The 22,207-nt window shown below is 44.8% G+C and overlaps 1 protein-coding gene across 1 annotated transcript in view; it reads right to left on the bottom strand.

Moving 5' to 3' along the window:
• CTNNA3 (catenin alpha 3) overlaps positions 1–22,207 on the bottom strand; it is a 955,294-nt gene that overhangs the window by 21,778 nt on the left and 911,309 nt on the right. Inside the window, exon 15 of the mRNA XM_056849344.1 lies at positions 4,916–5,021. Within this exon, the coding sequence (XP_056705322.1) occupies positions 4,916–5,021 (106 nt within the window). The remainder of the gene's footprint in view (positions 1–4,915; positions 5,022–22,207) is intronic.

The following is a 22,207-nucleotide window of genomic DNA, read 5'->3' as shown; positions in this document are numbered from 1 at the left end:
TCCACCCGTCCGTGCCATAAGCTCAATGCTAAGTACATTGGCCCATTTCCCATCGTTCGCATCATAAATCCTGTCACGGTGGAACTGTCTCTCCCCAAAACCCTGAGGCGTGTGCACCCCGTTTTCCATATCAGCCTTCTAAAGCCCCATGTTGCTTCCCCGCAATGGCACCCAGAGCCGCCTCCTAAACAGCCCATAATGGTGGGGGGGGAAGAACATTTCGAAGTCTCTAAAATCCTGGATTCCCGCATACACCATGGAGTCTTGCAATACTTGGTCCGCTGGAAACACTTCCCCCCTGCCTATGACGAATGGGTTCGCGCACGGGATGTCTCCGCCCCCAAACTCGTCAACGCCTTTCACATTGCCTACCCAGACAGACCAGCCCCCTTGCAGAATGGGAGGGGGCCTTAAGGGGAGCAGGATGTCAGGCTGTTATCTCAGTTTCTATGTTGCCTCTGTTCCTTTGCTGAACCGTCCAGACCTCAAGGACAGCTCCACGTACCAAAGCCTGGGAAAGTGTGCTCTGTTTAGGCTTTGGTGATGCTTTGTAATCTCCCGCTGTTTTCAAGCCTTATATTGCCAACTAGCTAGCAAGACACTCATAGCTGTCATTTTATCTTCTGTGCACTGTATTGCCTATTTGACCAGTAAAAGCCATCTGCTTGGATTCTAAATGTCTCTGTGGTGATTTCTGGTTCTTTGGGTCAAGAGCTCACACCAAGTCTGTTCCAGAGGGCACACAACAGTTTTATGGCTCAGAGACCTCTAAATGAAATATTTAGTAAGAAGTCAACCATGGGATAAGAAGTGACATTAAAATCAAAACATAGCAACATCATCAGAAGAGTTCAAGAGTTCTTCCTATGATGCATGTCCTAGGAGGAATCTGATACTGCCAACTGAATAACACAGTACTTGAATACTGCAGGTCATTATGATTTTTTCCATGTCACTCAGATTTGCTTTCATTATAATGAGCTCATTGTCCAAAAGAAAAACTAATTCACTGTTTGATACCTCAGAATAAAATGTAATGATCAGATGGAAGTGAGATTGCCAGATTTACTGAAAACAGGCTAATCCTTGATTTCAATGAAGCTCAGCTTCAAAAGGTAGAGTTCTACATTAGAGCTTCTGTAGACACCGTTCAACAGGCCATAATAAATTATCAGTAATTATGAATATAGTAAAAGCAGTTTTGAGCATGTACACCTTTAGTTTAAAAACAAAAATCCCTGTCTACTGCTTCCTTGTTCTCTGACAGTCAGGGAGAACTAAAAACTCTTTGAGGCTTCAGAGATACTAAAACCATCTTGCAGAGCAGTGGTCCCCAATATGGTATCCAAGGGGACCTTGGCATTCATGTGTTTCTTGGCACGTACGTACTCCTTCACCAAAGCATCTCTTCCACAAGGCCAAGAGCCAAACTTGGCTTTCCTCCTTTCACTGGGGTAGGAAGAACCTACATGGCATCATCTTTGTGTATACAGGGAACACCCATATGGAAGCAGTTACCTCCATCATAGAAAGAAGCTCCTTAGACTTTGTGGAACCTCTTAACTTTTTGTGATTGAACCAAGCCCCCATGGCAGCCATTTTGTGACTAGTCCCATTCTCCCACCCCCATGAAGCTATTTGCCACATTTTGGCCAATAGCCTGGTTAGTCTGAGCCCATTTCCATCATTACGGTTAAGCTTACTGAAATCACTGAAATATGCTGGACTACGGCACAAAATGCTAGTTTCAATGGATTCTCATCAAATGGTACATATGTTAGTATTATACTTAATTAACCTTATAAATTAGCTGTTACACATAGCAATCGTAACTTCTATGGTTATGCTTATTGTAATCACATAACTGTGATAATTGTCTCAATAATTTTATCATATTCTAGTATTCTTTCATTGTAGTTTGCTAATGATATTCTACAAAATGGAATCTTAATGAATAAATTGCCTGGCTATAAGTATCTTAATTACAGTTTGCTCATAAGTTCCTGACTTTGAAAGCACTGCAATGCAAGGAGAAGCTGAATGACCACCTTTTGTTAAGTTCATTGCTCGCTAGTAGGCAGAAATGATTGATTGATACTTCCTCAGCGAGCACTAATGATTAGATATCTTTCCTGAATAGACAATGTACGTGCAGGGTGACTATGGCATGACACTACTCATGGTCGTCAGGGTTTCTTCATGTGAGAAAAGAATGCAGGGACACAGAGTTGGGAGACCAAAGAACTGGCTGAAGGTAAATTGACTGAAATTGAATCAGCTGGAGATGCAAGATCTTCTGGAGCTTATAGAATCATTGTGGATCTGGAATGGTTTTACAAGCCCAAGTGATGGTAAAAAATAAGCAGCACAACCACTAATTCCTTAACAGGCTGTGTTGCTTATTTTTGCCATTTATTTGGAGTGCACCTTTATCCCTTCTGCTAGTAAAACCATTCCAGGTCCACAAAGTATGAGGCCTCTTATAAAACTTCAATTTCAGTTTAGGAAGTGCCCTTTTGAAATGAGTATGCACAAACAAGCCTGCCCGGTATTTTCTGTGGAATAACCATTTGCAAATTGGACAACTAATAGAATTAGCTGACACAGAATTTTTGTAGCGTTTTGACTGCTGCCTGTTAAATCTGTGATGAAAATGCACTGTAAAGTGAATGAATTTGACTAGTTATATTACAGGGATATATTTCTATAAGCAAAGGTTTCCCAGCTCAGTGGGAGACTCCTTTGCTGGCCAGGGCCAGGGAGAAACGAAAGCAAAGGTGGGGAGGTGAGCTGAGTCATCAGCGCGGCTGGGCACGTGGAGCCAGGTGGTTTTCCTCCGGTCCTCGTTATGAGGATAAATTGGGCCGCATCGCTCAAAGGGGCTCAGTCCGCCTCTGGCTTTGTCCCGTCCCTCCCTCCCATTGTTGCATGTGTTTCAGATTGTTGTTCATTCATCACAACTTGGGCAGTGGAGCATGGGGTACTGCAGTCAGTTTTTTTGGGGAAAGCGGCTTGCATGCCCCTTTCCTCTGGTTTGGGGACCCCAATAAGGGGTTTTGGGGAGAGGCTTAAGGCGGATATGCCCAGTAGGGAGGGCTGGCAGCCTCTTCCCAAGTGGCAGGGGTATATACCTAGTGGCTCACATCCTGGTGTCCATCCCTGTACCACCATCCTTTGATGCCCACAGCGGGACCACTGTGGGTGGGTCTGTACATCCTGCCACATTGGGGTCAGCTAATGTACCTGATACAGCCCCATGCATGCAGCTGTTGCCAATAAAAGTTGTGGCCTCATAATTTTCCAGCAAAATTTCCAGTAAAGTTAATGTTACAATAAAACTGATGTTTTCATAATCCGTGTTGAGTGAAGTTTCTCCACGTTGGGCCAGGGTCAGCAATGAGAAATTAGCTGTTGTTCTTCCTACATATTTTCAAAATGGCTCCAGCTAAAGTGAATAAACTGTAACTTGTACTTAAAGGTAAGCCACAGCATTTTTTCCCCAGAGGCAAAAACTCGCATGGCATAATTCAAATGGCTTCACAGTTCTCCATTTTGATGAGCCAAGATTGCATGCAGTCCAAGTAAAAGTCATTCATTTGAAACTACTCTACTTTATGAACTGGAAAAGGTCAAAGAGATGCAACAATGAGTCTTCATTACCAAGCAATTGCTTATTTCAGCCGCTCTTTCACTTTAGAAGTGACACGAGAGAAAGAAAAGAGGGGTTTGCTTTTCTTAAAGGTAAAGGTAAAAGTAGGGTACTGAAAACTCTCTAGTATATTAGGGCTGAGGAGAGAGTGCCACATTAATAGAGCTGGACTCCCAAGACACTGTGGGTGATAAACTGACGTGATCTGGCAAAATGACAATGTGGTCTGTGACATAAAGTACTTAAACCAATTCTGTTATTCCCACCTTAGTCAGCTAGACTGTGAAAAACATCCACATGTCATAACAAGGGCTCCAATCCAGACACATTCACTGTGGCTGGGGCTATGTGGTCATACCAGATCAGAATAATCAGCAATCATGTGGGGAGGAAGGAACAAGGACAGTCCAGGCCTCTCTCCTCCTTCCAAAATACCTAATTGTTATTGTGGTAAATAAAAATAAAATAAATCCCCAGAATCTCCAGTTTAAAAAATCAGGTAATAGGTGATGTGTAACCTCTTGGAGAGCTAGCGTTGCGTAGTGGTTAAAAGCGGCAGACTCTAATCAGGAGAACCGGGTTTGATTCCCCTTTCCTCCATATGAAGCCTGCTGGGTAACCTTGGGCCAGTCACAGTTCTCTCAAAACTCTCTCATCCCACACAGAGGCAGGCAATGGCAAACCACTTCTGAACATCTCTTTTATCTTGAAAACCCGACAAGGTTGTCACAAGTCAGCTGCGACTTGATGACACTTTCCACCACAACCTCTACTGGAGAGCCATTGCCAGTCAGAAAAGACAATGCTTATCTCGACAGACCAATAGGTTGATCCAATATAAGGCAGCTCATGTGTCCAGTACCAGTTCTACCCATTCTTGATTACCAGGTCTTGTGTCCCAAGTTAATTCTCGAAAATCCATTTGTAAATTTTTTTTATTCCCATCTTTAAATTACCGCAGATCTGATGTCATTGCCCTATTAGTTGTTTCAATAGCTAGGAACCAGTGAGGCAATACATTCCCATTTAAAATGAGGCCTGCCTTTTCAGCAAGCTAACAGCCTGTGGTGGAGATGGGAAAGAAAGCTCTGGCTGTGTTTGCACTTCTCCCCTGTGTGCACCCATAACTTTACTGGTTTACTGTCTATTTCATCCCACTCTCCAAAACCTCCTGTACATTATCGCAGCATATATCAGTTATCATCAATCATCAGCTCTGGTAGGAACCAAAAGTAATAGATGTCACGCACCACTGTGTTCACCTACCTGGTTAGAAATTTGCCTTGCAAGCATATCCATCCTGGATCCTGACTCTGATATCATTTTTGCAGCATTGATCACATCTGATGTATTCTTCAGTGGCCCTCTACCCCTTTAATGAAAAAGACAGAATGAAAGTATGTACAAGTCGGGGACCCACCAGGACATGCAGGGAGGGGGATTTTGCACAGTGCATAGACAAATGCTTACAATATTGTGGTAAACCCAAGAACAGAGGAATTGTTTGAATCCAAACTTTTTGCAAGAATTGGGCTAAAATCACTTGTGCACAATCAAGTTCCGGAAAGCTGACCTTCAAGGATAAATCAATGTATGGCCATTGCTTGATTTAGAAACACTGCCTTTTGGTTATTCACACCTGCATACCAACAGTAGAGGAGGAGCTGGAAAGCACTTTAAAGTGGCACGGGTCAGTTCAGTCTTAAACCAAAACACTGAAGCGGCAATGCTTGTTGCTCCACAAGCAAAAGACTGAAGGAAAGATGACCACATTTCCTTTGATCTTCACAGAGGTGGGCTTTATTTTAAGCTCTGAATAAGAATTTACTTTTGTTTCCAAATTAATAACAAATGAAACAAAGAAAGCCATTGGTTTCATTTAAAAGCACACGGCAATAAATGAATGCATGACATCTGTTCATCTCATTTTGAGAGGAGGAACACTTCCCTTTCTCTTTCCTTCTCTTCCTTCTCCTCAGCTTCCTTCCCTCCACTGGGCTTACAGTGCTGGCAGCTGCTAGCCAGGAAACTAGTGGGCTGGTAGAAAGAAAATTGCTCTCTCTTCCCACACTTCTGCACTTGAACTGTTTTTGTTTAGTATTCCAGGTACCATGTTGCTGTGCACTAGAATAGGGCTGTTGAAAAAAAAATCGGGAAAATTTGGGTTCGGGTTTATTGGCCTTTCCCCTCCCAGGGAAAACCCGAATGCCAAATTTCCTATACCAGTAAAGGTAGGAATTTAGCTTTAAATTTGGGATTCCTGAAAAATTTGGCCATTGAAACCCATTAAACCCATTTCATGGCATTTTGCAGCTCCTGGGGGGCATTTTTGCAGGTAGAGGTCCCACATTTTCAGAGTAGCTAGAAGGGACTCTCCTCACAAGAACCCCCAAGTCTGGTAAAGATTGGGTCAGGGAGTCCGGAGTTATGGGTCTGGAAGGGGTCACCCCATCCTCCTCCATTGAAATGCCTTGGCAAAGTGGCTGTGTTCAGATGCTTTAGTGTGATCTTTGCAATGTATCTTAATGGAGAAGTCGGGCTTTAATAAGTGGGAAACTTTGCCCCATGCCTTAATAGAAATACAATGTATCCGGATATCTGGTAAAGACTGGGTCTGGACCCTTGACCCAATCTTTACCAAACCTGAGGTTTTTGCAAGGAGAGTCCCTTCTAGCTACCCTGAAAATTTGGGACCTCTATCTGCAAAAATACCTCTCCAGGAGCCACAGAAAGATGTTCCCCAAAAAGCCAGATTTTTCTCTGGCTTTTTGAGGAATGGCAAATTTAGCTTTACCAGCCTCCCAGATTCTGCAGACTCAGTAAACCCAAACCTGAATTTTACCGAATTTGTATTTATTCGGTATTTTTCCGGTTCATTTTTTACCAAATCAACAGCCCTACTCTGGAAAATGTAATCCTCAGATAGTCTGAAATCTTAATGCTTACTACTTGAAGGACTATATTTCTGGGAGTATACTTTGACATTTGAGGTATCAGGGAAGTTGGGGGCGGTGGATATTTCTCTTTCTGCTCATTGGCTGGTTGGCTGGGCAGATGTTACCAGAAAAGGAGGGAAAGGAGGAAGAGTGGAGATGGAGTAGGAATTAAAACAAATATAAAAACAAAAAATGAATTGAATGTGCTAATATTGCAAAATGAATGAAGCTTTGAACTCCCCCCCACATTCTTAGTTTATAGAATTAGTTGTGAAATGCTAAATAGAAATGTTCAACCATCCATATGGTTTTTAAAATGCATTTGAACTGTTTGAGACCAACAGTTGGCAACCCCAGGAGCCTTTGGGGAGTAGGGGCTGGTGCACTGGTACACTGACATCAATCCATCAAAAACTGGAAGTGATGTCATTAAACTGGGGGTGCACTCTAAGAGTTGCGGAAACTCTATGATAAAACCACAGAGTTTTTGCAACTCCTAGAGTACCCCCTGATGTAATAGCATCTAATTTTTGACAGGCGTTACTTCAGTGGGCCAGCACAATGCCAACACCCACCTCCTTTTCCCCTCTGGTTTCTTCTTACCAGTGCTTAAGTCACCAGCAGGCAATGAAGGGGACTATAGTTAGGAAGACCTGGCAACCCTAGTTTGAGAAGATTAGCACAGTCTATCCAGTCAATATAGCCAGACATGCACTGTTTTACCCAGTGGTCTTAACCGCCAGAAGTTTGTAGCAGAAGTGGATATAATTGCTTTTCTATGTAATATCAATGTGTGGTATTATTTCTTTTAAAATAATCTATGTTAAGAATTTAAATAGTTATGCTGTACCATAATAAAAAGCTAAAATGGAAAAATGAACCAAAAATGTTGTTGAGGTGTACCTCTTGCTAGGAGATAAATGATCTGCTATAGGATTGCTAAATAGATGCCAGGCAGCCCATTCCTGAAGGGGGGGGCAGTTGGGCACCAGCCAGGAGTGGCATTGCCGTGCCACCTCCACAGAGGCTTTCTGGCCAGAAAAAAGAAAAATAAATACACTGAAATTTTTTTACAAAGTAAAAAAAAATGTACCATAGACTTCAGCGAGGCTAGACCAGCTATTTTGCTGATGTAGCCCCACTGCAGCGTGGAGGGGCATTCCTGAGGCGAAAGAGGTAAGGAAGCTGCCTACAGGCAGCTCCACCCTCAGCAACACCCTGGAAATGCTTCCCAGGTTGCTGGAGCAGGGAGATACACTGGGAAATACTGATAGGAGGCTGCACCGGCATTTGAGAGCCGTGCTGCTGCCGCAATCCAGGGGGCCGGCATAAGTTGCCCAATGCCAGCATCCATGCCAGTTTGCAAATGGCACAGATGCCAGCATAGGGGTTACACCAGCTCCTATGGGCATTCAGCTTCCCCTTTCATGATTGCACAGTAAGGCTTCTTAAGTGCCATTTGAAGAAGTAATTTTATTCATTCTATCTGCTTATCACCTATTATATGTTATGAACCATGATAACTAAATGGAAGCTCGATGTTTAGAGGCAGAACTCTTCTGAACAAAGAAGTGTTCTTGTGAAAGTGGAATATAGTCTGTTTCCAGATCTTGTAAGCTTAAGTATTTTCTATTGAGGGTGTAGTATTTTGCCTTGGGCATGTAGATTTCTCTGGGTTTTCCTCATCTGTACCCTGGGACTAATATTTGTGCTTCAGAATTCTCTGGTGTGAATTCATTCATTGCCTATAGCAAGGCACATATTCTCAGTGTTTTGCATCTTGAAAACAGCAAAAATATTCTGCAATATCTTCTAAATTATACCCATGGTATAGTAGATTTATCAGTGCTTCATCTTTTACTTTTCCTGTCATCCATGGCTTTCATAATAAGGACATCTGCTCATGGGGTTGGACCCAAAGAACGTTTCTGCTGGTGAAAATGGAAGGTGAGTGTACCCATTGACCACCCAAAAAAGTTTATGCTTGGGATCACGGGACAGGTGTATACAAAAGCCATGTGAGACAAGGGGTACAGCAAAGAATGAATTGGGCAAAATTGAGCGGAAGAGCTAGTTGGATCCAACTGATTTTTTGTTCCATTATTTCTTAGGTTCTGCTTGTGGGAGTTATATGGGCAGCCCTGCTGTTGACATGTGGACAGAAATGTCCTCACTTCCAACTGTAAAATATTAAAGAATATGGAATGGAACCCTGTGGCAATCTTAGTTATCGCTATTATCTATATTGGCTTGGATCCTGTAAGTAGCTTGGGGAGGGCATTTGGGGCTGCAGCAGGAGCATGGAGGAAAACCAGTAACTCTTTCACCCATGGATAAACTCCAGTGGATCCAAGCCACCATATTGTCTCAATAATAAATACCCACAAATAATGGCCACAATTACGAAGACAAAAAAATGAAGTGCCACATCGTGAGAATGTATGTAGAGCCCTGATGGATCAGACCAGAGGTCCATCTAGTCCAGCATACTGTTTCACCCAGTGGCCAACCAGTTATTCTGGAGGACCAAGAAACAGGGTACAGAGGCCAAGGCCTTCCCCTGATGCTGCCTTGCCACACTGGTATTCAAAGGTTTCCTGCCTCCGTATGTGGAGGTACCCTTAACTCACCATAGCTAGTAGCCATAGATGGACCTGTCTAACCCCCCCGTTTAAAGCCATTTATACTTGTGACTGTCACTACATCCATTGGCAATGAATTCCACAATTTTATTATTCATTGTGTAAAGAAGTATTCCCATGTCACTGACATTGCCTTGTAATTGTTGTAGTCATCTAATTAACAAGCTTATAAGTGATCTGAAAATACAAATATGGCAGATCAGTGGTTTGGACTGTAAACTGTAAATATGCTCATTGCTCCACTGCATTCATTTTGGTATATAATTTTATCCTATTATCTATCTTTCTGAAGAAATTATATATTTAAAAACCACCACTTTCCTCTTAGAAGAATTACTACCTGATGGAGATCTCCAGTCTCACAGCATGAGTTTATAAATATTTCTTTTCAGTCCATGGAATTGCTATCTTTCACTTCCGTCCATGCTACAGAATTTAAAAAGCCATTTACTTGTTCCTAATATATTGTTGTTATTCCCAAAGTTGAGATCCTTTACTTTTCATTGTTTTCAAAAGGCATGTTTGGCACTTCAGGGAACCAGATTAATATAAACCGATTTTCTGTTTGATTTTGTTGCCTTTCATTGGAGATAAAGAGCTAATTTTTCTCCCTACGACATCTTAAAATTATTTTTACACAGTTCAAATTGTAATAGCTCAGACTGCAGTGATAAAATCACTTATTTGGAAATTAATTCAATTGAAATCACCAGGATTTACTTCAACCTAAGTGTGTGTAGGACTCAGCTGTTAACTGAGTGTGCCTTCAGTAGCCATGGTGATATATAAACATATTTATATATGAAATTATCTGTCATGCCCCCCTGTGGCTGAGTCTGAGGCCTCGGATGCAGAACTGGAGCAGTTGACCATCCCATCGGCAGCTGACCCTCTTGGGAATGCAGCTGATGAGCCTTCTGAGCCAGATGCTGAATTAAAGGGGCCATCAGACGCTTCTACATCTAGCCAGGCTGAGGAATTCCAGTCCCCCTTGGAGGCCCGACTGCCAGAGCCAGCCAGAGACTCACAAGATTCCTCCCCTATGACTCACTGGTGGCAGAGACTCCGTACTCTGCTATATGAAAGAACAATTGGCCCGGCTGCAAAGCCGGAGAGGCATTCCAGCTGTAGAGAATGACTGTGAGTGATGACAGGACCAACCTCACTCTGATAGCTGGCCAGATTTAAAGAATGGCGAAAGCCAGCCTCCACGTGGAAGCAACTTACTGAATTCCGGTTTCAGCCGAGCTCCACTCTGTTTGCTGTCTTGCCTGAGAACGACCTTGGACTGTTTAAAGACAATGCCTACCGCCTTGCCTGTGACCCGGACCTTGGACTGATTAACGACGACCCTTGCTGCCTAGCCTGGGATATGTAAGAGATCCTGGCCTGACTTCTTGGACTGCTTCCTAGACTTTGCCTTACCACTGCTGACCCCACTGTTTCTGTGCAGCCGCCCAGGCTGCAAAAGCCTTGGCTTCTGTACCCTCCACCGCTTCCTGCCACACCCACTCTCAGCTCCCTCTGCACCATGCTGCAGTAGCAGCCCCGCCAGCCTGCCCCACCAGAACATTATCATAGAATCTTACAAAGACTGTCAGCGCAATGACTATGTGGGGGCAACATTTGCATTCCAATGGGGATTGTGCTAGAGAACTTCCTGGTGCATCATGACCCAAGTCCCAGAAGAATTAACTTCACTCTTCATATTTCAACAGAGAGCCCCGTGGCACAGAGTGGTAAGCTGCAGTACTGCAGTCAAAGCTCTGCTCACAACCCGACTTCAATCCCAACAGAAGTCTGTTTCAGGTAGCCAGCTCAAGGCTGACTCAGCCTTCCATCCTTCAGAGGTCGGTAAAATGAGTACCCAGCTTGCTAGGGGTAAAGGGCAGATAGCAGGGGAAGGCAATGGCAAACCACCCCATAAACATAGTCTGCCTCGTAAACATCATGATGTGACATCACCCCATGGGTCAGTAATGACCTGGTGCTTGCTTTGGGAGTACCTTTACCTTTTCATATTTCAACTTCCTGCTTAGCAGTTGCAAATCTTGGGCAATATCTAGCCAAAGTGAAACATTCCCATTCCTATTCATTTCAATTGGAGAGTTAAGCACATGCTTTAAAAGTGCTAATAAATTAACATGATTTACATAATCTTGGCTGGATTGTACTGTTACTCTCTGTTGGTGCCATCATAACTTTTAAAAGTACAGATTCTTATCTTCTAACAAAATAAATTATGGTTTTTTTCAAGAAGGACAGCCTGGCATGCATCATTCACCCCTGTTCCATTTATCCTGTGAGATAGTTTAGGTGGAGACAGAATTACTGGCCCAGGTCACCCATTGAAGCTCACAATGAGCAGGGATTTGGATTTGGATCTCCCCAGGCATATTCCAAATCTCTAACCACTACAACTCTCAAAATGAGAGGTAATATTTGGCTATATGATAAGGGCATGATAAAAAAATCTAGCTGAGCTATATGTATGGACGTTTGTACAGTCATGTCTGCATTGCTCACAGTAGTGCACAGGAATCACCGTAACTGCAGGCAACAGTTGCAGATGTCTTCACACCAATTCCTGCTAGAGGCAGCACACACGGCACAGATACACAGGCCTCATCCTCTGGGCTCCAATGCATCTGCTGAGTGATTATGTGGTAGCCCTATGACATGCCTTTAAAGTGGGTCTGTCATCAAAAATAGTCTGGTTTTGTACATCAGAATAAAAGTGCAATTTGTTGTCATGCTCATATGGTCCCCTCCCTCCTCCCCCTACACACAGAGAACACTAGAAGGCAGCTGGGTTTGGAAAGATTTAAAGTAATCACCAGTTTACCAAAAGTCTGAATACAGGCACCTAGACAAATTGGAGCTTGCTTTTTCCTACAAATGGAATTCGAATCCTCATTTTAATCCTATTTTAGAACTCCTGGTTGCAGGGAAGAAGCAAACTCCAAACTCCCAAATCAGGAAGACTTCAAACACTCTATGCAAGAGGGAGGGGTATGTGCCAGGGTTGCCAGCTTGAAATATGCAGGGACAGATAGCAGGGGGCCCTTGATGAATCATGGCCAAATCATGCCATTATAGCCAGGAAATGGTAGCCAGGGGGGCATTACGAAAGACAGGAGGCAGCCTCCTGTAAATCAGGCTATCTTAGGGCGTGATTACACAATATGTTTGACAGACGTTGGATCATGGGTGTGCTCCTTCACAGAGGCAAGCAAATGAGCACTTTCTAAGGTGAGTTCCTCCAATGTATGTCTGACTGTGGTGTTTTATGCATGGTCGCTTTAACCCCTTTATTCCCCGTTTCAGCCAGGATCAAATTTTTCAGTATGCACTCATGAGATTCCAAGGAATCTCATTCCTTGGAAGCTCAACGTTGTTTTGATGCAAAACGAACCCGGCTTTTCCCATTCCTCTTCTGGCCCGAATTAAACCATTCATCCTGGCTCATTCTGGAGTCACAGAGCATGCATACTCCGTTCTTGGGTTGAGCTTCCCCGTGCCATCATGCCCCACCCTTTTCCAAATCCCTCCTCGCAGCAGCATGCAGAAGATTGGCTTCTCTTACAACCAATCACAAAGCAGTGTGTAAAGAGACGGGGATTCAAGTGCTTCCTGCTTCTTGCTACCTCAGAGCTCTTTCTGAGCAGAAGAAAGGCTTTTATAAAACGAGGCTTGGATTTCTCTCCCCCCCCCTCCTTTCAGGTAGCTCCATTTTTTGTTCTTAAAATGCTTTTTTATGTGGCAGTTTGGTTTGGGGGGAAGGAAATCTCTCACGGGGAGCACTGCGAAGTAAGCCAATTACAGCACAGCATTTAAAGGGGTGGGACTTGATTTGAGCATGGGAGACTGCTTTTCTCTATTCAAGGTTCGATTAGCACACAGTTTCGTCCCTGATCATTCAAGCCAATGCATACAGTTTTCCCCAACCCGGGTTACTTTAATGTGCGATGAACCCAGGTCCAAGCAGAGAGATCCAACCCATGCATAAAAGACCTGTGAGACCAGTCATGCACTTGTGACCTGACATGTGTCAGGTGTATTGTGTAGGTTGACTCTTATAGGTTCATAGAATCCTAGAGTTGGAAGGGGCCATACAGACCATCTAGTCCAACCCCCTGTTCAATGCAGGATCAACCTAAAGCATGCCTGACAAGTGTTTGTTCAGCTGCTGCTTGAAGACTGCCATTGAGGGGGAGCTTACCACCTCCCTAGGCAACCTATTCCACTGCTGAACTACACTCACTATAAAAATGTTTCCCTAATATCCAGCCGATACCTTTCCATCTGTAATTTAAAACTATTATTGCTAGTCCTGTCCTCTGCTGCCAACAGGAACAGCTCCCTGCCCTCCTCTAAGTGACAGCCCTTCAAATACTTAAAGAGAGCAATCATGGCTCCCCTCAACCTCCTCATCTCCAGACTAAACATTCCCTACTCCCTCAGCCTTTCCTAGCAATGCTAGGTCTTCAGGCCCCTTCCACTCTCTTCCATTTTGTCCACATCCATTTTGAAGTGAGGCCTCCAGATAGGGTTGTCAGCTCTGGGATTGGAAACACCTGGAGATTTTGGGGCGGACCCTGAGGAGGGTGTGGTTTGCAGAGGGGAGGGATTTCAATGCCATAGAGTCCAATTGCCAAAGCAGCCATTTTCTTCATGTGAACTGATCTCTTTTGCCTGGAGATCAGTTGTAATAGCAGGAGATCTCCAGCTAGTACATGGAGGTTGGCAACCCTACCTCCAGAATGGCACACAGTACTCCAGGTGCAGCCTGACCAATGTTGTGCACAGCAGGACTATGATATCTTCCAGTAGCAGTAGAATAGCATTGCCAAGTTATGCTTATCCTTCAACTGCATTTCCTTTACCAAAAAATTGCAGAGAGGAAGAAGGAAAAGAGATCATGAGGAAGCAGCAGGTATAGAGGAGAACTTCTCTGTAAGCTTATCATCCTTTGTTACCTTCTCAGAACTCTCCACTGGTAAAGAAAGTTACTTACTGGCTTAGAGGGAGAGGGAGAGAGATTCCAGCAAAAATGAAACCAGATAGCAATCAGTCTGAAGACAAAATTTTCAACAATAATTCCCATTTGTTGTGTGTGTGTAAAGTGCCGTCAAGTCACAGCCGACTTTGCAAAATTCTGTGAAGATTCTATTTCAGCATGCTTTCGCAGTGTCTGAATGATCTAAAATGTCTAAACTGAATATGGCTAACAGTTGTACAGTTTCCCTGTAGCATTGTATGCCACTATAGATCAGATCAAAGTTGTCCCTTTTAAAATAAATTATGTTTTTAGGAGAAATACTGCTATGAGCCTTGTTCTCATATTGAATAACTTAAATGACATCCATCTGTCAGATTATTTTTAGATGTTTTGGAGCTGCATTCATGATAGAAACATTTCAATGACATTTAAAACACAAACAAGCAGCCAAGAAAATGCAGATCCATGTATAATACATTACTTGAATATTCTGAGGGAAATATGCCTCTTAGTAGAAAATGTACTATTCCTTTAAAAAACGAAATTTAAAGTCATCACATTGTGACTAAGTATTTAGAAAATGCTGTCTACCTTTGATAAAAATACAAAACAGCCCCCCCTCATCAGTTTTAACTCCCCTGCACATCCAAAAATATTTTGTTCTCTGAAATATCAGTAAGCTGGTTGGTGGCTTTACCCTGCAAAATCATGAAGAACACTCGCTTTATTTTGTCTTACTGGTAACAAGTAATTGAAAGCTTACTGAAACATTTATCTGAAAAGTCGAATATTAGTGCCTAGATAAGGGCTGCATCCTACACAAACTGGAATTGTTGGGGTATATCTATTATAGGGCTGTTGAAATTTTTTTTAGTAAAATTCGGATTCGGCAAAATTCGGCTTATTTTTATTCAGGAAATGCCAAAGTCCAAACTCCCCCTATTCGGATCCGTGGAATTTGGCATGAAATTTGGCATTCCCGAATAAATTTAGCCGAATAATGCCATTTAAGCACATTTGTGGCTTTCCGTGGCTCCGGGGGGGGGAGGCATTTTTAGAGTTAGAAGTCCCAAACTTTCAGTGTAGCTTGAGGAGACCCTTCTTGCAAGAACCCCCAAGTTTGGTGCAGATTGGGTCAGAGGGTCCCAAGTTATGGGGTCTGGAAGGGTTTCCCCCCCTCCGTCCATTGGAATGAAGAGGAGCCGGCAATCCTTAATGTGCATCAGATAGTGGCAAATCCAAGGCAAAACTTCCCTTTGTTTCTGGGGCAGCCAGAGAGAGACTCACTGACCCACGGTGACCTCCAGGTGAAGGTGGCAACCAGTGAAAACAGCAACAAACACACTCGGAAAGAGGAGATCAACCCCCCCCCACCAGGACAGGTCACCCCCTTTGGCTTCCCCCCCCCACACACACACACAGTAGAAGCCAGTCCATGGAGCTGATGTAATTATGCCGAATGTGCATCCAACAACGCTCAAAGTGTAAGTATACAGCGTAACTAGCATGGGTAACGTATCTTTTCATTTCAACACAGCCAAATTGCATCTTATAACACTACTAGCGTAAGTGCGACCTGCGCAAATTCTGTATCTTCAGGATTGATAGACTTCATGCTGCTGGATTCAAATCTTCCACAGCAGCATTCACACTCACAAAGAGGAGATCAAGCCCCCCCACCAGGACAGTTCACCCCCCCTTTGGCTTCCCCCCACACTCACACACACAGTAGAAGTCAGTCTGTGGCTTCTAAGAGCCGATGTAACTATACCGAAAGTGCACCCAACAACGCTCAAAGCATAAGTAAACAGTGTAACTAGCATGGATAACGTATCTTTTCATTTCAACACAGCCAAACTGCATCTTATAATGCTACTAGCGTAAGTGCAACCTGCGCAAATTCCGTATCTTCAGGATTGATAGATTTCACTTGCAAAGAGGCAATCAGCCCCCCCAGGACAGGTAACCCCCCAATCACACTCCACAGAGGCAATCAAGCCCCCCTAGCAGAACAGGCAACATCCCCATCAAACCAGTACGGCTCAGCTCAACCCCAAACAAACGAACCAAGGAGGCGGAGGGACAGTGCCGAGCGGAGGGAGACTCACGCCACACCGTCGCACTGACTCAACTCCAGGCGAGGGTGGCAATGGGCAAAAAAGGCAGAATGCACACTCCCGCAGAGTCGAGAGCCCCCCCGGCAGAACAGGCAACCCCCCCTCAAACCAGTACAGCTCGGGTCAACCCCAAACAAACGAACCAAGGAGGAGAAGGTGCCGAGTGGAGGGAGGCTCATGCTGCACCGCCGCACTGACTCAACTCCAGGCAAGGGTGGCAACGGGCAGAAAAAGGCAGAACGCACGCTCCCACAGAGGCAGGCGAGCACCCCCCCCCGGCAGAACAGGCAACAGCCCCCCTTTGGCTCCCCCCAACCACAGAAACTGCTCCCCCCACACACACACAGAGGAGAAAAGGTATAGAGAAAACCCCCAAAAATCAAACTGTGTGGATGTCTTCCAGCAGGAGCAGGGAGGAGAAGTAAATCCAATCCTATTCCAGTAAGCAGCTCAGCTCAGGTTCTCTCAGGAGCAGCACCACCAAAATGGAAGGAAATGAATATAGACTCGGGACAGGAGTTTTTATACTCTTCTCCTGGCCAATTCAAAAGGGAGAATCCCTGCTCTGATTGGCCAGAAGAAGACCCAGCTTGGGCCACCACTGGCCACGGGAGAATCCTGATTCGGGGGTGCCGAAATTGTATGAATTTATACGGCGTCCGCCCAAACTCGCCGAGTTCGGTTCGTTGTTTTCCTGCCTTTTTTGACTTTGGCTCTATCCAAACTGGAAACCGCCGAATCGGGGAAAATTCAGCTGTTTTCCATGTCGGATGGAACCGAATCGACAGCCCTAATCTACTAATCCACAGATTTCAGCAAGTGGGACTTTCCTCTCTTGCTGTAGCCCCCTGAGCCCCCTGAAATTTTGTTCTTGAGGATCAACAGACCACCAGGAACAGCACAGAGGTCACAGTTGGCATCTGCAGTGGGAAGATGAATTGGCGGAAATTGCTGCCCCCCTCCTCCTCAAACAGAAATACCATTTCTATTTCCTGAGACAGAACCTCGATAAGCTTCCTTGCTTGTATTTCTTAATATAATGTGGATTGGGACCTACAGATCTGAAGGACCTCCTCTGCATGAAGCCATGTGTCAGCTGTGTTCTTCACAAAAGTTCCTCCTTACTATTTCCATTCCTCGGTGGCTTGCTCATTCCTGATATTTTTTTAGTGGGGCTGCCAAGTGTGGCTGGGAAGGCAGTGTCATTGTATGCCTTCCACAAAATGTGTAAAGCTGTGCTCTTTTAAGCTGGTCTTCTATTAATGGACATCTTACACTGAGAAGGAGCATGACTTGTTGGTTTACTACCTTAGGTGTTTGCTATTTTTACTGGGTTTCACATCTTTGACCTTACTGTAAACCACCTTGGAATATTTAATAAAGTTGGGGAAATGATTTTAAAGAAAATAAATAAATGCTAGCTACAATTCACTTTTCTTCAAGAATAAAATGGCTTTTGTTCTTGTCTTGTTCAGCTACACAGAAAACAATTTACCAAGAATACTAATTTTTAGAAGTAAGAACTGATCACTGACGGGAGCCAAGAGACGAATACAAAAGAAGGAGGTCATATTTTCAGAAGCTTTTTGGATTAGTGTTAATCTCTTTCTCATTGCCAATTCACTCAACACTTGATGGCCATTAAAAAGAAGTTGCAAGATTGATGGTGAGAGAAGACTGATGGGGTCTACTAAAATACAAAATATAATATCCATCCCTAGGCTTTATAAAATTATTAACAGAAAGCCCATTCCTGAGGCTGCAGGCGGGCCGCAGCTGCGGGGCAAGGTGCAGCAATGGTGCAGCCGGGAGGCTTCCTGAGGGGCTTTGTGGCGGCGCATGGTGCCAAGAAAAAGGAAAAAGTTACAAAAGAAGGGAGAGGCCGAGGAGCAGGGCGGCGGCACAGGACCGCCGCGGCACAGCCAGAGCCCAGCCAGGGCCAGCAGAGTCAGCAGGGCAACTTCCAAGGGAGAAATCTTGATGGGGGGAGGTGGGCCACGGAATGGGGATAGGAGGGGCAGGCTGTGTTATGGGAGGGTCCCCTCAGGGAGAAGAGTGCAGGGGGAAGGGCGGGGGCCGCAAGGGAGGCAGGGAAAGCAGGGCGGGAGGGGATGGGAGAATGGCAAAAGGACAACTCCAAGGGTTCGGAGACAGGATGCCCTGTTTTGCAAGCGCCACCTCCGTGGGTCCACACAACCCTCCAAGTTGCACCCAAGCACCACTCTTTCCCTTGACACAAGCGCCAGGGTGGGGTGGGGGCTGGCAGCGAGAACCCCCCCACCCCAATTAGGACTGGGAAGCCTAATGTGAGGCACGCCATCCGAGGGCTTGGCCCCGTCTGCGGAAGCGGAAGGATCGGGTCCAGGGGCCCCACCAGGAATGGGTTGGCCCTCTCCTGATGGGCGTCCTCCTGCTCTGTCTTTACACCATAGAAAAGGTTGTCCCCCTGAAGGGGGAGGGGGAAGGGGGAGGGGGGAAACACAGCCAGCGGCCGTCCGGCGGGGCTAACCGCTAGAGGGACCAGAACTCGGCTGGACTAGCTGAATCCTTCCAGGCACCGGAATGAGTCACAGGAGTGGCTCATCTTCACAGATGGTTGCTCCCGTGGACATGAGGGCCCCGAGGACTCCCAGCAGCAAGTGTGTGGGATGACCTGGCTCAGAAGGTAGCCAGATCACATGAGGCTGGGATGAGCGGTGGTGGAGGCATCTGTGTGGTAACGCGACACCAACATGTCATGATGGACTGGGTACTTGGGGGTCCTCGGCACAGGGGGGCAGCAGGGGGCCATCTCAGTGCTGGCATCAGAAGCACCGGGAGGGCACGACTGGGTGGGAGGGAGCAGCAAAGGCTGGCAGAGGCGACATGCAAATTAATGCAAGGGTCTATGGGAGATGCCAGTGCAGAGAAGCTGACCCAAGCCCTCTCGACCTCCCTTCTGGCACAGTAGCCACCATGGGAGCTGGCCAGCTGCTGAATCTCAGCCTCACAAAAGGACAGCCACCAAGCTTTGCCCCACGTAGATACGGCACCAGCAGGGCCCCTTACACGGCTGCCCACATCCCTCCCTGGGGTCTGAGAGTCCCGTGTCTGCCGTGGCAGCCCCTACCCACCCACCACTCCCCCACTCCTCGGCCACCAAGCCATGAGTCAAGAGGCATGCCGTCAGTGAGATAGTGCTTACTGGGAGGCACTGGCGTAAATTTTTGGCGGCAAAAGTGGGCGTTCCTGGCCTGAAAGGGCCTTAGGAGGCCTCCTAGCTGTCAGAGACTTGTCCTTAGCATCCTTCAAGCAAAAACCATCAGGCAAAGGCTCTGAAGCAGTTTAGACTTTATTAGGAGCAAACGTTAGACAAAGTAAGAAGCTGGCTGCCTCCTGGGCATACAAGGCTACTAATGAGGAATCAAGGCAAGGGTACATGGTTAAAATGCAATGCAGACTTCAAAGATGGATAGGGAAAAGTACTCAGGCAGCTACAATCCATGATAAGCTTTCTCAGGGTAGGTATAGACATAACATGGCTATGCAGCTGGGATGATTGTGGTAAACAGGATAGGCATACCATACTGAGCATAGAACGCAGGATACAGGCATGCGAACCAGGAGCACATGACCAGGGCCTTGACTCCGAGCCAAACCCTGGCCTGCTTGGAGCAAGAGCCTGTGAGGAGTAGTGTCAGGCTGAGGCCGAGAGGCAGGGCCTGACACTAGCCAGCGGAATGCCCCTGGGAATGCCCCTGTGGCCGGCGGCAGCCGCTTCTGCACCTCTCAAGAGCTAGTGCGGCCCTTGTGCTGGGGTGGCTGCATTGTCCCCCTCCGCCGCCTAGCGCCAGCAGAGTAACTGCCTTTTATGCCTTGGGCCTCCTAATCACTTTTGCCACCAAAGCTCAGGAATGGGCTGTAAGTTTCCAACCTTAGTGGTTAAAAATGACATCAAGGTGTTTTCCAAAGAAAGAGGGACAGATGAAGGCAGTTATGCAAAACATGTTCATTGTCTCTGCAAGAGATCTCTGAAGAGATCAGTTTGACAGCTGACCCTTGGGAAGTTGCAGTTATAATCAGGAGTTTACAAGTGCATGTTGAATTCAAGATAGCATAGGGCTTTTCATGAGTACTTCATTGCAACTGGCACTAGATGACTACAGCCAAGTTTACACATACCTCAGGAATGTGTTGTGTGACTACCAGACAGGACTCAATGCAGGAGTACTATTAGTACTCCCCCCAACATCCTCCCTCCAACTCGGTTTGGGAGGTCCATTGCCTGGCCAGGTTTCTCCAGTGCCTGTGATTGTATCTTGTATTAGTGCCATCTTGTTTTATTGTATTAATTGTGTTGGTTGGAGTTTATAATTTTAAAGTATATTTTAGAGTATGTTTTAACAGATGTTTTCTGAATTTTAATGTTGTGACCCGCTCTGAGCCTGGCTTGCTGGGAATGAGGGTGGGCTATAAATGCAATAAATAAATAAATAAATAAATAAATAAATAAATAAATAAATAAATAAATAAATAAATAAATAGTATGCATCTTCACCTGAGGCCTTCATCCATTGAACTAAACTTGAGAAAGGAAAACTGACTGATACTATTTAAAAAGCTGAAGTGCCAGAAGAACAAATTATGTTTATTTTGAAATGTATATCCTGCTTTTCTCCCAATAGAGACCCAGAGAGGTGTATCATATTGTTCTCTTCTTCTCCACCCTGTCTTCACAATAACCCTGTGAGGAAGGACAGGCTGAGAGAGTACGATGGGCACAATGTCACCCAACCGGCTTTCAATGCACACTAGGGATTCAAACCTGGTCATCCCAGGTCCTAGTCCATCACTCTACCCACTACACCATACCATCGCACAACTGTTCTCCAACTATCCTGATTTTTCTAATACAGTACTGAATTCCACACGTTTCTGCACATTTTCTGATTACTATTAAACTATAGCAAGTAGCTTGTTAATGTCAATAGCTCCCCAAATTTCAGACTACATGTGATATTCCTTAGGAGCACCTGTGTTTCTGGTTAATGCACAAGATGTACATGCTAGGTGACTAATTTTATAACATTATTTGCACATTCTATATACTTGCAATTCATGAGGCCTTTCAGATCTTGGATCATTACATTAAAAAAATGCTTTTAAATGTAGTAAAATCTGACTAAGTACTCCCATTATTTACATCAAGCCATAATATTCATGTTATTTTCAAGGCCTGAAGCATGTGTGACAATCTCAGTAACTAAAACTGGGTGGACAGCTGCCTAAGATTCTAAATCAAGCTGATCAAATAATTATAGCAACAAAACAGAGTTGTTCTGTTAGTTCCACTGAAAATGAAATTATCCAGCCAACAATTTCTAAACTGTAATTCACAAGTAATTTCCAGCAAGTAATTGCAAGTAATTGCATGAAACTTAAGCTGCATTGTTTGCTTTGGAACAAAACATAATTAGAAAAAAGTATTATCTTTTTTTCCCCTCCTCAATAAATGAATGAAATGTCTAAAGCCAGATTGTATTACTTCATTTAAAATTCACCCTAAATGTGTCTCTGGGAGCAGTTGTTTATTAAAAATGCATTGAAACGGCAGTATTTCAAGGTTCTTCCCTTCTGCTTTTCTTCTGAGCAAATACTCTTTGTTTTAGATTGGAACCATTCTAGCTTTTAGTAAGTATGGATTGGTGTCATTAACTATTTCATATTGGTGAAATATGACCACACTTTCTGGATTTGAGGCTTGGAATTTTCCAAAATCTGGGGTTTACTGACCTCACAGCAAGTTACCCAAACCTCCCATGTGAACTAAGTTAAAACCCAAATGGTGTCACATTTATATACTCTCCTCAGTTTCATTGGAA

Source organism: Euleptes europaea, chromosome 5 (assembly GCF_029931775.1).
Source record: "Euleptes europaea isolate rEulEur1 chromosome 5, rEulEur1.hap1, whole genome shotgun sequence".
Lineage (NCBI taxonomy): Eukaryota > Metazoa > Chordata > Lepidosauria > Squamata > Sphaerodactylidae > Euleptes > Euleptes europaea.
Note: the sequence above shows the minus strand (reverse complement) of the source record. Positions and strands in the feature narration are given on the sequence as shown.